Source organism: Parasteatoda tepidariorum, chromosome 4 (genome assembly GCF_043381705.1).
Source record: "Parasteatoda tepidariorum isolate YZ-2023 chromosome 4, CAS_Ptep_4.0, whole genome shotgun sequence".
Taxonomy (NCBI): Eukaryota; Metazoa; Arthropoda; class Arachnida; order Araneae; family Theridiidae; genus Parasteatoda; species Parasteatoda tepidariorum.
Window position 1 is genome coordinate 3,468,956 of NC_092207.1, and position 15,023 is coordinate 3,483,978.

The 15,023-nt window shown below is 29.3% G+C and overlaps 1 protein-coding gene across 1 annotated transcript in view; it reads right to left on the reverse strand.

Annotated features, from left to right (window-relative positions):
• Positions 1 to 5,648: 5,648 nt before the first annotated feature.
• The window catches only part of LOC107445530 (dynactin subunit 2), a gene marked incomplete at its 5' end in the record, with an annotated part of 24,424 nt that continues 15,049 nt past the window's right edge, over positions 5,649 to 15,023 (reverse strand). Inside the window, 3 exon segments of the mRNA XM_043050136.1 lie at positions 5,649 to 8,065; positions 11,984 to 12,075; positions 13,088 to 13,340. Coding sequence (XP_042906070.1) covers positions 7,982 to 8,065; positions 11,984 to 12,075; positions 13,088 to 13,340 — 429 coding nt within the window.

The window sequence follows — 15,023 nt, forward strand, 5'->3', positions numbered from 1 at the left end:
ATCACAATTTTGATCCTCTGCGGAGGGGATGGCACCCCCGCTTCGGTAGCCCGACGACCTGCGCGCGAAGTCGAGCACTTTACGGTAGCACAGTTTAACGAGGACCAATACCGCTCACCCTCGGTCCCTACGCAGCCTGATCCAAGTGGTCACCCACCCGCACAATGACCGCAGCCAGTGATGCTTAACTTCGGTGATCTGCTGGGAACCGTGTCTTAACGATCAGTCCACTGCGGGACTAACAGGATTCATGTGGTCTTTAAAAACGTCTTAGAACCGTAGCATCAATATTGTAACTATTAAAGTTATCTTTAAAATTTTGAGTTAATGAATTTGAATATTTCCGTTTCTTAAGGACCTTACGAATTCTGTTTAAAAAGAGAGCATCGTATCAAATATATATAAGAAAACAAAACAAAAAAAATCATAGTAATGGTATTTGGTGGTAAATGTAGCTTATCGCAATTGAAGAACATGCTATGCGACATTTTATGGTGAATTTGCGAACGTAGGTTTCAGAATGTATACTATTTGCAAATCATCTTTATCCAAAGAAAACCATGTAAGCTAAATATCTAGCAGAATGAAGCGATTTTTTAAACAATGAATCAAACAATATGCAGCATATTATTTCAATATCTTATTCTTAAACATAACATGTTTCAATGTTTTTAAAATGTCACTTAATATTCCTTCAGTTATATAAAAAAAAGAAATATCGTAAATTATAGAAAACCTTGTGAATGTGCATTAGAATTACTATACGATCTACATTTTATTTTTCAGGCACTTCTTTTGTTTCTTCAAACTTTCTTGCCTAGAAGACTCGATTAAAGCTGTAAGAATGATTATCAATAAAATTATGTATATAGTAATATCAAAATTATAAAAAGAATTTTTTTAGAGAAGTTATTTTCTTGATTGAAATGTTGTCTGCGTAAACAGATTGTCATTAACACTCACCTACTAGAATTTAATTTTTGTAATAACTGTAATTTTGATTTTAGTATGAAATCCTCGTTTAAATATAGTAAAAACAACCCAAATAATGTCAGATTCATGTATTCAAATTCTAAAAGCTTAGAAAATGGTAAACAGTTTATAATAGTTCTTTTTCAAAGAAATTTTAAAAAAAGAAAAATATCTTTGCTTTTTGGTTAGAAATCAGTTGGTAAATTGTGTATTGCTTAGAAACCTCGAGGTATTTTCTATTAACTATTAATAATATAAATAAACCTCTCCGAACAATCACAGAACATTATTTCACTTGGTTGCTTAGCAACAGAGTAAAACTAAGTGTTCCTCTTTTGAATTAGCACACTTTTAACGATTTCGAAATTTGACGGCACAAAATGAAAAAAATTTGTTTAAAAGTTGTTTACTTACCTGTGTTAAATAATTTGTGATAATAATTTTGAATGAGAAATAAAATAATATGTACTACGAAAACACGTTTATTAAGAGATTAATTATTTCTTCCGACTAATTTTTTGTTAGTTAGTAACAGTTATTTATTTTTTTGCTAGTTATTAATTGTTAGCTTGTTTTCTATAGTTATTATATGTTAATTTTTAATACATTAATTCTTTTTTTGTGATTTCTTGTAAACTAGTATTTTTGCTAATTATTAATTGTTTGCTTATTTTTTGTCAGTAATCTATTGTTAATTTATTTTTATAACTATTTATTGCATAGCTAACTTTAATGATTAGTTTTTATTTCCGTTTGAAAGTTAATTTTTAGCTTGCTTTCCTTTGTTAATTAATAATTTTAATAGTCATTACATTTTCTACCGATAATTTCAAAATTTTATACAATTGTCAAAGACAATTTAAACACTTCCTTCTTATTCTAACTTATTTTAAGATTGTCTGGGACAAGACACTCACCGACAAAGATGCTCACGCGGTGAAAGTATGGAAAAATTATAAAAAGCATTATAATTTTTATTGCATCATTTCCAATATTTGGTGGCACATTTTAACAATTTGGCGGCACACAAGAGTACCGCGGCACAGTGGTTGAAAATCACTGGTCTATGGGTTATCTTAAAATATTCATTTGCGTCGGCGATTTTTCTTGGCTGTTTTCTGGACTATCGCCAAATATATAAATCCTTATTGCGACCCTATTTTAAGGGTCAGGATTCCAAATATGTAAAAAAAAATGTTTATTCTGAGCAAGTACGTCTTTGTGTCTGATTTCGTAACTTAATAGTTAGCACTAATTAATTAGCATATTTGAGGTCACCCCCAAGAACCATTAAGATTTACACGAAGTTCATGAAAATGCGATCATCAGAACGAAAGTTATTCAAGATGATATCTTTTTTTTGAGAACTGCACATCTTTGAACTCAAAATGATATGACTATTTAAAACAAATTGCGTCTTTTTTTGTGTGATCTTTCATTTTAAATTATATTATTAAGGGGGTGTATTTTTCATTTCATTCCTTTTAAGATTCTGGTGAACCAAAATATTGAATTAATTTTATTAAAAATATAGCACTGGTATGCAATATGTCTGAACTCAGTTGATGAATGATTCCTATCAAAATACTATTTCATTGAAATGATTTGTTTAGATTATGCAAGAACAAAAATGAATGGTACTTTCAATATAAATAGTTGAACTTGTTTGGTTGTAATATAATTTTTAATGGTGGTTNCTTGTGAATGTGCATTAGAATTACTATACGATCTACATTTTATTTTTCAGGCACTTCTTTTTCAAACTTTCTTGCCTAGAAGACTCGATTAAAGCTGTAAAAATGATTATCCCTAAAATTTTGTATATAGTAATATCAAAATTATAAAAAGAATTTTTTTAGAGAAGTTATTTTCTTGGTTGAAATGTTGTCTGCGTAAACAGATTGTCGTTAACACTCACCTATTAGAATTTAATTTTTGTAATAACTGTAATTTTGATTTTAGTGTGAAATCCTCGTATAAATATAGTAAAGACAACCCAAATAATGTCAGATTCATGTATTCAAATTCTAAAAGCTTAGAAAATCATAAATAATTTATAAATCGATTCAAAAATTTTTTTTTTCAATGGAGATTAAGAAGAAAAAAAATCTTTGCTTTTTGGACAGAACTCAGCTTAAAAATTGTCTATTGCCTAGAAACTTCGAGATATTTTCTACTAACTATTAATGAAACCTCTGCGAGAAATCACAGAACATTATTTCACTTTGTTGCTTAGCAACAGAGCAAAATTAAGTGTTCCTCTTTTAAATTAGTCTATGCCAGTGATTCTATACCTTTTTTTGTGGCGGCACACTTTTACCAATTTCGAAATTTGACGGCACAAAATGAAAAAAAATAGTTTAAAAGTTGTTTACTTACCGTGTTAAATAGTTTGTGATAATAATTTTGAATGAGAAATAAAATAATATGTACTACAAAAGCACGTTTATTAAGAGATTAATTATTTCTTCCGAATAATTTTTGGTTAGTAACAGTTTATTTTTTTGCTAGTTATTAATTGTTAGCCTGTTTTCTATAGTTATTATATGTTCGTTTTTTTTACATTGGTTCTTTTTTTTTTTTTTTTNTTTGTTTTTTTTTTTTTTTTTTGTGATTTCTTGTAAACTAGCATTTTTGCTAATTATCAATTGTTTGCTTATTTTTTGTTAGTTATCCTTTGTTAATTTGCTTTTATAACTATTTATTGCATAGCTTACTTTAATGATTAGTTTTTATTTCCGTTTGAAAGTTAATATTTAGCTTGCTTTCCTTTGTTAATTAATTAATTTTAATAGTCATTAAATTTCCTACCTATAATTTCAACATTTTTTAAAATTGTCAAAGACAATTTAAACACTTCCTTCTTATTTTAAGATTGTCTGAGACAAGACAATCACCGACAAAGATGTTCTTCACGCGGTGAAAGTATGGAAAAATTAATTTGGCGGCACACATAAGTACCGCGGCACAGTGGTTGAAAATCACTGGTCTATGGGTTATCTTAAAATATTCATTTGCGTCGGCAATTTTTCTTGGCTGTTTTCTGGACTATCGCCAAATATATAAATCCTTATTGCGACCCTATTTTAAGGGTCAGGATTCCAAATATGTAAAAAAAAATGTTTATTCTGAGCAAGTACGTCTTTGTGTCTGATTTCGTAACTTAATAGTTAGCACTAATTAATTAGCATATTTGAGGTCACCCCCAAGAACCATTAAGATTTACACGAAGTTCATGAAAATGCGATCATCAGAACGAAAGTTATTCAAGATGATATCTTTTTTTTGAGAACTGCACATCTTTGAACTCAAAATGATATGACTATTTAAAACAAATTGCGTCTTTTTTTTGTGTGATCTTTCATTTTAAATTATATTATTAAGGGGGTGGGAATGTATTTTTCATTAGTACATTTCATTCCTTTTAAGATTCTGGTGAACCAAAATATTGAATTAATTTTAGTAAAAATAAGCACTGGGATGTAATATGTCTGAACTCAGTTGATGAATGATTCCTATCAAAATACTATTTCATTGAAATGATTTGTTTAGATTATGCAAGAACAAAAATGAATGGTACTTTCAATATAAATAGTTGAACTTGTTTGGTTGTAATATAATTTTTAATGGTGGTTGTAGAGGACAATTTAGGAACAATTAATAAATAAATGAAGACTCTGAAAACATATGAGGCACTGCTGACAAAGATATGAAGCATCTTATGGATCTGCATTAAAGTTAGTTGCAAAATTTTATGTATTTATTTACATGGATAAGTGATCTCATAACGATAAATACACTACATTTTAGATTTCCATGACTAATTCCAAGCACTTTTTATGATTTAACGAAGTTACTGTTCTCTCCGACAAAAACATAACAATAAATTTATTAAATAATTAATTTAATATATAAAGCATTATGATTACATTAATTGAAATGATGGGTATAACCAAAAATGCATCTTCATATTTATAGATTTTAAATTTAAAAAACAGAATCGAGAAAATAGTCGAAACAATAAAATAGCTGATAAAAATAAAAAAGCAAATAATTTTCTTTCTGCAGAATTACATTCTAAAGATACTTTTCTTGTTCATTGGAAAGGAAAGAAATACTTCGGATTTTTCTGTTCTCATTTCTTAATTAAAAAAAAAATAACTGGGTTGCTTCAGCTAGAATTTTAAACTGATAAAATAGAAAGAATAAATAATAATAAAAATTCTGAAATGACAGAAGATTAAAATATGATTCACTTTAGAAATGATGTTTTTTCCTTCATTTTCTGAAAGAACACCATAATTTTTAAAGAATATGATAAAAACATTTTATATTTTAACAAAATATGACTGCGAGTGGGGATTTTGTTACAAATTCAAATATTTGGAACACCATGAAATTGGGAGGGGGGGGGTCCATCTTAAAAATTAGATTTTTCGGAGACCTAAATCCATGGCTTTCCATTATTTTTTTAAAAACATGGTTAAAACTCATGGGCAGATACCCTGTAAATACTCTCATACTTACGGTATGGATTATTAAAGCTATGCACAGACAGCGCGAAGGGCTGATTAGCAAATAAGTTTTGAATCGCCATTTTTAATATTTAGTCGTCCAACCCTTTAATTTTGCTTTACATTATTCAACACTGTTTCAATAGAAGAAATACAAAAAGCTGAAACAAAAATTAGCAAATTTAATTCTTAATAAATTATATATACAGAATTTTCATAATTACAGTTATACATCAGAATTATAAAATGTTACAAAACCTCCTACACCAGAAATAAAGCAGAGTGAAGAAAATTTCTAAAAAGGTTTTTGTAAACACAATTCCATTAAAAGTTGTTTAAGATAAGAATAAAAAAAACATACTGCCTGCCTTCTAAATCTGGTAATGGATAAATGACGGAAAGAACATCTTCTACAACTGAAATTTTCTCTAATGTTAAAGATCTCTGGCTATTTCCCCCAGATAATACAATGAAGACAATTTGGTAAAGGACCCACAAAACAGTTACCCCAAGGAGTTTTGATTAGAACCCTCAAGGCAACAGACAACTTTGCAAAGGTCAGTTAAACTAAAAGTCAAGAGTTAGGAAAACAATTAGGCAAAATAACATTAAATTCTAGCCATAAAAAGATTCAAGTTCGAGTGACTATGTAGGTATGTATTAAAGAAATTATGAGATCAAAAAAAAAAAAAAAATTATGAGATCAGACAAAAAAATATTTCTATAATTAAAGTGCTTTATTAATTAAGAATTAAAGTGCTTTTCATAATAATTTTTAATGTACTAACGTAAAAATATCTAATTATTATTTATAAAAATATTTATTATATTAATTATTATTTAGTTTTTTTTTAAAAAAACAAATGAATGATTTTGAGTTACTCTATGGATTAATATGTTTACAGACACATTATCAACTTGGTATAAAGAATTAATTTATTATTATTGACCACATTATTGATATAATAATAATTTTCTTCTCAACTTTTGTAACTATAATCTATTAATTCAAAATATTTTAAAGGAGTTTACTTAATTCAGTGGATCTTGAAGTCCGCATAAGTATGAGGTGATGATTCACTTATATTTTCTTTTTTATTCAACAGAGGACAGTACTGAGATGATTTAATTCCACTTTGATGCTTTAAAGATTTGGCAATTATTATTTGGGGGGGGGGGCTTTAACTGTCACTTTCTATTTGTAGATATTATATGTTGACTTCTTTTCCCCAGAGAACTTTTGGCTTATGCGGTTTTAGATACAATCTAACTTCGTTAATGCAAAATCGACGGGACTATCGTAATTATTCCGCGCTAACCTAATTTTGTTTTATCCGATACTGTTATGTACTACATTAATGCATGCAAACAATACTATTATGAAGCAAAAAAATTAAAATAAGCTAAAAATTTTAACTATTTTATTTATTTGCCATGAATTTCAGATACTGTGAATACGACTAGGTCGGCCAGCGATATTGGATTTTAAATTCGAATAAATAGGAATCGCGATATTGATGTCAAAAACGTTTAAAGACAAATTGCTATGTTGGATTTTTAAATCCCGTGAATACGTTGATTCACAATTAATGATTTAAATCAGGTAAATACGAAAATCGATGTTTGATATTAAAATCATGTAAATATGAATCGCGATATTAGCGGATTCCGGAGTAGTCTCAAATATCACTTGTTTTGCCAACGCAATTTAGTGATGGTTTCAAAATTTAAATTTCGTTGGATTATAAGTTTTGATTCGTGGAAGTCCGTGAGTCAAGTCTTGAGATAAGCGGAATTTCTCAAAAACTCACATGCCCTGCTCCTAGAGCTGGACAGATGATATGAAAAACCGGGAATACAATCACCCCTGAAGGAAAAAAATAGCATTCCTCAACATGAAGGATTTATTCACATGCTTATTATCTGTGCATTTAAGCAATAATCAGCTCGAAAATTTCATGTTAAACATGTAAAACAACAATAATTCACAGGAGAAATCATGTGTAAAGCAATATTTCCCTGTTAAGCGGTTTTACATTAATGAGGTTCGACTGCATGTTTTTCTGGATTTTCCTTTTGATTTTAATCCTTGAATTTCTAAAGTATTCTTATTTTATCTTTCATTATGTGGCAGAGTTAGTTTTTGGTTGAACCACTGACTACAGTAAGGCATGTTAGCAGGACAGTGAAGTACTGTCTTTGCTGATGTGCTTCTATTTTGAAAGTTCGTTTTGCTCTATATATTTAAGTTCTATCCCATTTAATTAAACTGTGTACTAAAGACAATTTTGGTGACATGCTGCTTTTAGGGCTTTTCGATTTTAAATTTCGGTCTTCATTTTTGCTTAATTCCATTTTTTATTACCAGCGATATTTGTTTGCAGACAGTATAACCTTTTCATTCTAATTCATTGGAATAAGTCAATAAAGGAGGCCACAAACACACACAATTTATAAAGTCATATTTCAATAATAATAATTATTCAGCGCAGAAGCTACTTCAGGGCGGTTATTCTTGCATTCAAACTTTCAATGTTTCTTTCAATCATATCACTGTTTTTCAGGAAAGTTGATTGAACCTAAAGAAAAAGAAATCTAAATTGTAATAATTAAACCAATTATCCACAGAATTCAGGTTTTCCATAAATGCACCGAAAATACTTTTAATCTTCGACAGTCAAAATGCAAGTAAGCTTTTTCGTCAGGTTAAATCTATTATAAATGGCTGTTAAATAAAGTCTGGCTTAGTGTGCTAGAAACAGGGGCCCCCATCAGGGGGGAAGGTGGGCGCACGATGTGCCCACTTAAAGCTTGGGGGGGGGGGATTTTTACACTAAATAAAACGAATAGTTTGGGGGGGGAATTTAGACGAGAGAATTTTTTTTAAAGTACATAAATAAAGAAAGCAACGCAGCACTATTTCGAACAAGCTAACATGGGGGGGATGAATGCGCCCAGAAGCTTGGGGGGGGATGGGGGCCACTGGCTAGAAAGAAACTTTTATATTACTGTTAACATTAAAACCTAATGAGATTTTTTCGGACAATACTGTATTGCTTGGTCAAAATGATTACAGGGGTCTGCCTAATTTTTTTGAGAGATACCTATTTTGTGAAAATGTAGACATTAATTTGAAAAAATTATATTACAAAAATCAACACAAGAATATGTTTAAGTAAGAAAATATTTTCAAAAATTGTCACTACACATAAAAATTACTTATGATTGTAAAATTTCTCTATATTTTCCCCCATCATTGTTCATAGTTTAATTTCAACTTGAATTTAATAAAAACATGCATTTAACAGTACTAGCACTAAAAGTTATTTTCATTTCGAGAACAGTTTCGACTAGGTCATACAAAAAAAAACTTTCACAGAGAAAAAAATTTTTCATAAAAAATAAAGGTCTATTAAAATGAATTTACAATAGTGTAAGATAATGTTCGAATGTTTACAATTGTGTTTGAATTTTGACTTCATGTAAAGTTTAAAGGGGGCTGATCGTTTCATTTTAAAAAAAACTCGAGCAAAATAAAAGCTCGCTTCGATACAGCACAAGCGACCCGTCAGGCTCACCACATTGCACCATCCGACCAAAACACGTGCTACCTTTTGGTAAAAGACAGCTGCCAGAAAAGCTGTTTTCCATAGTTTGCAACGCGTCAATTTACCTCGGACAGACCCCTGTATTAGTAATACAAAATGTTTTGGGAATGATTTAAAATCCTTACTCTATAATTTGAACACAATTACCATTTATTTTAATTTCTGTTTCTTAACCACAGCAGTGATTGATTTGTCAGCCACTTTTTAAAAAAAAATGAAATTGTAAAGTACATTTTTTTAAAAATCAAACTGAGTCCAAATTTTTTTAAAAATTTTTGAGCACTTAGGCATCATTCATCACTAGAGATTCATTCTTTTCAAATATAGACAAAATGTTTTTTTATGTGATTCAATATAAGTAAATACTGTGAGAGGTAGAGATTGTGTTGACATGTGAGCATTCAAAATTTTTAATTGCCAATTGTATATTGAAATCTGTTCAAAACAATGCTGAATCAAGACAATCACTTAAAACCTTATTCAATAATTCAGTAGGAAGCAAATCTCTCGCGTTTTTCAACTGATGATATTGGAGAGTGTCATAATAAGACAAAAAGCAGTCTTGTTTTTTTGTTTTTTTTAAATATAAACGAGGCAATTTGGTTTCTCGCTATGACAAACTCTTAAACAATGGTGGTAATTATGAAGAAATTTCCTTTCTCAAATGCTTTTTCATGGAAAGATAAATGTTTTCACAAAACATTTTTACGCAAGATTTTTCAAAACGCTATTTATAATTAGTTTTTTAAAAAAAACATGTCCTTCAAAAAGTTCACTGCTTGCAGCATAATCTATATTTGTTTAATAAAGCATGAGATGCGTCTACATGGCTGTTTAGAGATATTAATTAAAAGGTACGTACAGGTAATGTTACACAAATTCTATGCAGGTCTTATCTTATGAAGAAAAGCTTTGAAATTATATATATATATATATATATATGAAATAGCACCAGAGATGCCAACTTGCTCTGGACAGCAGATAAATATTTTGAGTGGGAGACTTATGATTCTTAGTTTAGTAAATTCGGTTTATAGGGTCTTTACTTACTACTACTTCTAAATAATTCCTAGTGTGATACGCCACTTTTTAATGGTTAACCCAGGTTGAGCCTTTTAAAAAGTTGGTAAAATGAACCAAAAATTTTTTAGTTTGCATCTCTATCATTTTTTTTAAAAAAACATTTTGTCGAATCTGGAGCAATTGGCATCTCTGTAGCATTATTAATTAGGATTAGGCTTGATTTTTTTTTTCTAATTGCAAAAATTCTAAAGGCCAACACTTTCTGTTCATTTTGTTTTTCGATAATGAGAAGCATTTCTAAGAGAAAATTATATACAGTTTTAAAAACTTTATAATTTATGAATATAAGACTTGATCACCAAAAAATAACTGAATCAAACATTTTTAAGTAATTTTAGTTTTTAAAATGCAATATAATTATCAATATATATAACTGAAAGTTAATTGAGGTAACTAATGTTTCTCAATCACACAATATAAATTTCACAGTGTCTGGTTTTTACAATTAGAATAATCTAAAATCAATGTAAAAAGATAAATGTCAGAAAAAGAATAAAATACATTACATTAAACTAGGAAATCACATTAAAAACGAATGGATAACACACTTTATGTAGGGTTTGGAAATGACCTTTCCTCAAAATAAACAAATACTAAATTCATTTTTAAAAAAGAATTCTTCTGTCAGAATTAAGAATTTATAAGTCACTGAACAGCACAGATTTTTCAACATTATAATTAATGTGTTTAGTGTCTTTTTCTACAGTCGAAACTCAATACATACGTTTCTAATGTGTCTCCTTTTAACAATCCTGTCACAAACACACTATTCTTATGTTAATAATACTCGTCTATCAATCAGAAATTCTACCCACACTTTTGTGGTGTTTTCTACACTAGAGAGTGCTTTTGACTGCCTACATTTCCAGGTCACTGTTTTTTGTGTGTTTTGAAGCCATCTGGCTCACAATGTGATGATTTGTGTTTTGAGACTTCCTTGAGTAGTATTTCTTCGACGAGTGTAATCATTACCTGATTTATTATTTGTGTTTAAAAGATGAATCATCATTTGAAGACCTGTTATTTCAAGAGGTTAGAACTGTCATTTGAAAAGAAAAATCTTTATAAAACACTTCTCAGCTTGTTGACTAAATAACAACTCAAAATTTAAACCTAATCAATAACTTGTAAAATGAGTTTGCTAACAGTAATATGATGGTGAAAGGCTTGCTCCAAGAACAAACAGTAATAAACAGGCAAAAAGAGGGCAAATCTGAGCTGCCAAAAAAAACGAATTTTTCCTAAATCTAGCAACCATAACAACTTTTTAACAGTACATCTCTAAATAACTAAAACAAATTTTAAGTTCAAACTTACCCAAATAACTTATATAATATCTTATGAAATACAGCATATTTGAGTTCAGAAATTATATAATTTTTTAATTAAAAACAAAATTATCTGTTTGAAAATATTGCCTCGTAGAATAAGATGTAATAAGCAGTTGTATACTTTCTTATTGGGAGTAGAGCAGGTCAAGAGCTCCAGATTGCTGTTGCTTACATTTATATTGAAAACACCATCCATATATATAGATAGATAAAATTATGGAAATTCTTTTACAGAAGCTCATTTTTTTCATGTCTCTCAAGAAATATTTAGAGAATTATTTCAAAACTTTAAAAGGTTATGCAATTTCTAATACATATCAATAAAATGTAAAGGTTTGAGGGACTAGCAATAAATTAAGAGTGAAGGAGAATGTTTTTGAACAATTTATGACAAAAGATAAGCTTGCATCAAGTACTTTGGTTATCAAATTAAATTACATATATATTCAAACTTAAATTTCAAATCAAACCTTACCTCTTTCATCATTGTTTCATTCAATTTCAATGAGTTGGTTATATGTTGCTGCGAAGAATCCAGCTGCGTTAAAGCTTTACTGAATTGAAGAGCTGTAAAATATAATTTATATACTCATTATTAATGCTGTAATAATTGTCAATAATAGAGATAACTCAAACTCGGGTATCATCTTGACATCCTATTGAAAATATCTATATTAGAAAATAGATGAAAAGAGTGATGAATAATCAGATAATAAATGTAAAGACACGATGTTTGTAAAGACACGAATTTATGATAAAATCATTGTGAAACGAGCATGTCAAAAAGGTTGATTCAAAATTTGTGTGCTGTAATAACATCAGGGTTTGTAAAGAATATGTGCAAATGGCAGATCCAAAAATTATGCGAAGTCGAAAGATTTTTAAAGTAATTTTCCAACTGATTTCCCAGTAATATTATTGAAAAAAAAAAAACAAAAAAAAAACAGCAATTTGGACATCAAAGCTGCATTCCTATGAGTTACATTTCTCTCCAAGCATTACTTGTGTAACAATACAATATCAAAATTAAGGTCATACTGTCCAATTCAGATAGTGATTCCATCATAAAACCGCGATAAAAATTATATGCTTCTTTTTACTAAAGCCATTTTTAAAAAGGAAAGAAAAAAGAGCCTACTGCACCTGGCTATGATTGTGCCTTCTACAGAGTTTTAATCTTAATAACTTGCAGTCATAGATTATTATTGCTTGTAATTGATAATTAGGCTCATTTGAAAATGATTAAAATCAGAGAATAAAAAACGAAATAGGTGAAAGAGATTCTCTCTGTAGTTTCAAATTATTTTCTTTCAGTGGTTGCGAACTAAAGCAAAATTTTTTGAAATAAACAGACATCTAAAAAAAATGAATAGAACTTAAGCACTCATCTATAAGATTTCATATGTATCTGTTTAAATTGCTTGTGTTTAATAGGTGTACACAACTCTTATAACTCTAATTTATTAATATATTACCCTCGCTACTAACAAAAAAAAAAATTCTGAAACTACGTACAGTAGTTGGAGTTTTTGAGGTACACATTTTGCCCATTTAATCTTCTTTTTATTTGAATACTTACACTGTTCATGAAGTTCTTTTAAGGCGACAAGTCTTTTTACCACTTGAGGAAGGCACTCGTCTAACTCGTGAACTCTCTTCACTAAATCGTAGAGTTCCGCAACCTTATTCCTCTTATCTGCATCCTCTATTTGGTGCTTTTTTTCAGCAACCTGTTGCATACACTGGTGAAGCACGACCAATCGATTTTCGACTTGATCCAAATACATCGGTTCCAGAAGATTCAACTTCGACGACAGCAACTTGATTGCAGACTTTAAATAAAAAGTTTGGAATGACACATTTTCAAAACAAAAAGTGAAATTTCATTTTTTTAAAATTCAATATCAGTAGCAATAGGTCAATTCCAATACCAAAAAAATTAAGAGAAAATTGGACTGGACTTTAAGTAATCATTTCGGCCCTCTAAAAAAAATCTGCTAAATTATAACATAAAAGAATTAAGATTGATAACAACTTATTCCCAGTAATATAAACTGAATAGTTATAATATTGGTCTTAAAGTATTAAGAGTACCATTAGAAAAACCAATAAATATTTTCCATAATTTTGGCTAATTTTTTATATATGATCAATAAAATAATTCATAATTATTGTAGTATATAATGCAAGTATTGCGCATGATTTGCTATCTAATAAAATGTTTCTGATGTCAAAAACTAAACTTGCCCTAAGTTTTTGACAGATTTCAACAGTTTATGACATTTTTCGACAAGTTTGGCACACGTCACGTCGAAAACCAGTTTTTACCTCAAAAATCTAACCCTGAAGTTTACCATCTTTATTCAATCATTGGATGATATAAAATAATTTTTAAATATATCATATGTAAGGAGGAAGAATATATAAGTTTGAAAACTACCTATAGAAATCACAAATAATGATGCTCAAAAAATTCCATTTCTTTATTTCAAAACATTAATGTATATGAGACACTTTTTATAGTTAAAAAAATATTTTAAAACATTGTTGAGATGTACTATATTTGACAACTAATTTGGCATATTAATGTAAAATTGTTAGGAGGAAAAAAAACAGCCTTAATCCCTTAATGATCGGTTAATTTTCAAGAAAGCTGTCATAAAAGCGCCTATTTTTTTTAATATTTAGTTTAAAATAAACTAATTATCTACAATTACCTTAAAAATATACTGGTACTGCCATCTGGTGCGAAAAATGAGAAATAAAATGCTTTCCGGTTAAAAGAAATGAATTAGTTCTATTCTTATTGGCGCTTTACTACTCACAACTCCAGCCCGGAAATATCAGCTAGAAATAGAGGGCGAAACCGTCATTTTCTCGGGAGTGAGAAGGAAGGGGTTAAACAGTAAATAAAGAATTGCACAATAATGAAGCAAACTTCTGCTTAAATTTTTATCAGTACAAAATATTGATTGATATCCTTAAAATTCAAATGACTATTATGAACTTAAGTTAGAATTTAATTCATATTCAGGGTTGCCACAGAAAAAAAAATGAACAAAATACAGTCAACTCGCTATAACTCGAAGTACGATAACTCGAATATTGCTATAACTCGATTTTTTTATGAGGTCTCGACCCTTTTATCTTCAATTTCATGTTAATTATTCTCGATTACTCGAATTTTACTCCCTTTAACTCGATTTTTTTTTGATCTTTTAAAGCAAGAAAAAAAACCTAGGAGCTGATATCTTGCCCCTTCCTTCGCAACACACACACGTCTTTCGCTCTCTTCATGGAGAAGCTAAAGCTGTCCCTCTTGAAGTATGTGAACAGTGGTTAAATGAAACGATCAAAAATTTACTTCAAGGATACAGTTAAAATGATGTTTTCAATATTGATGAAATGGGTTTATTTTTTAAATGTCTTCCAAATAAGCTTGTTTTTCATTGGCGCCATCTATGGCCAAGAATTCGACTTCTGCCACATCATACGTCACATCTGTTTATAAGGCG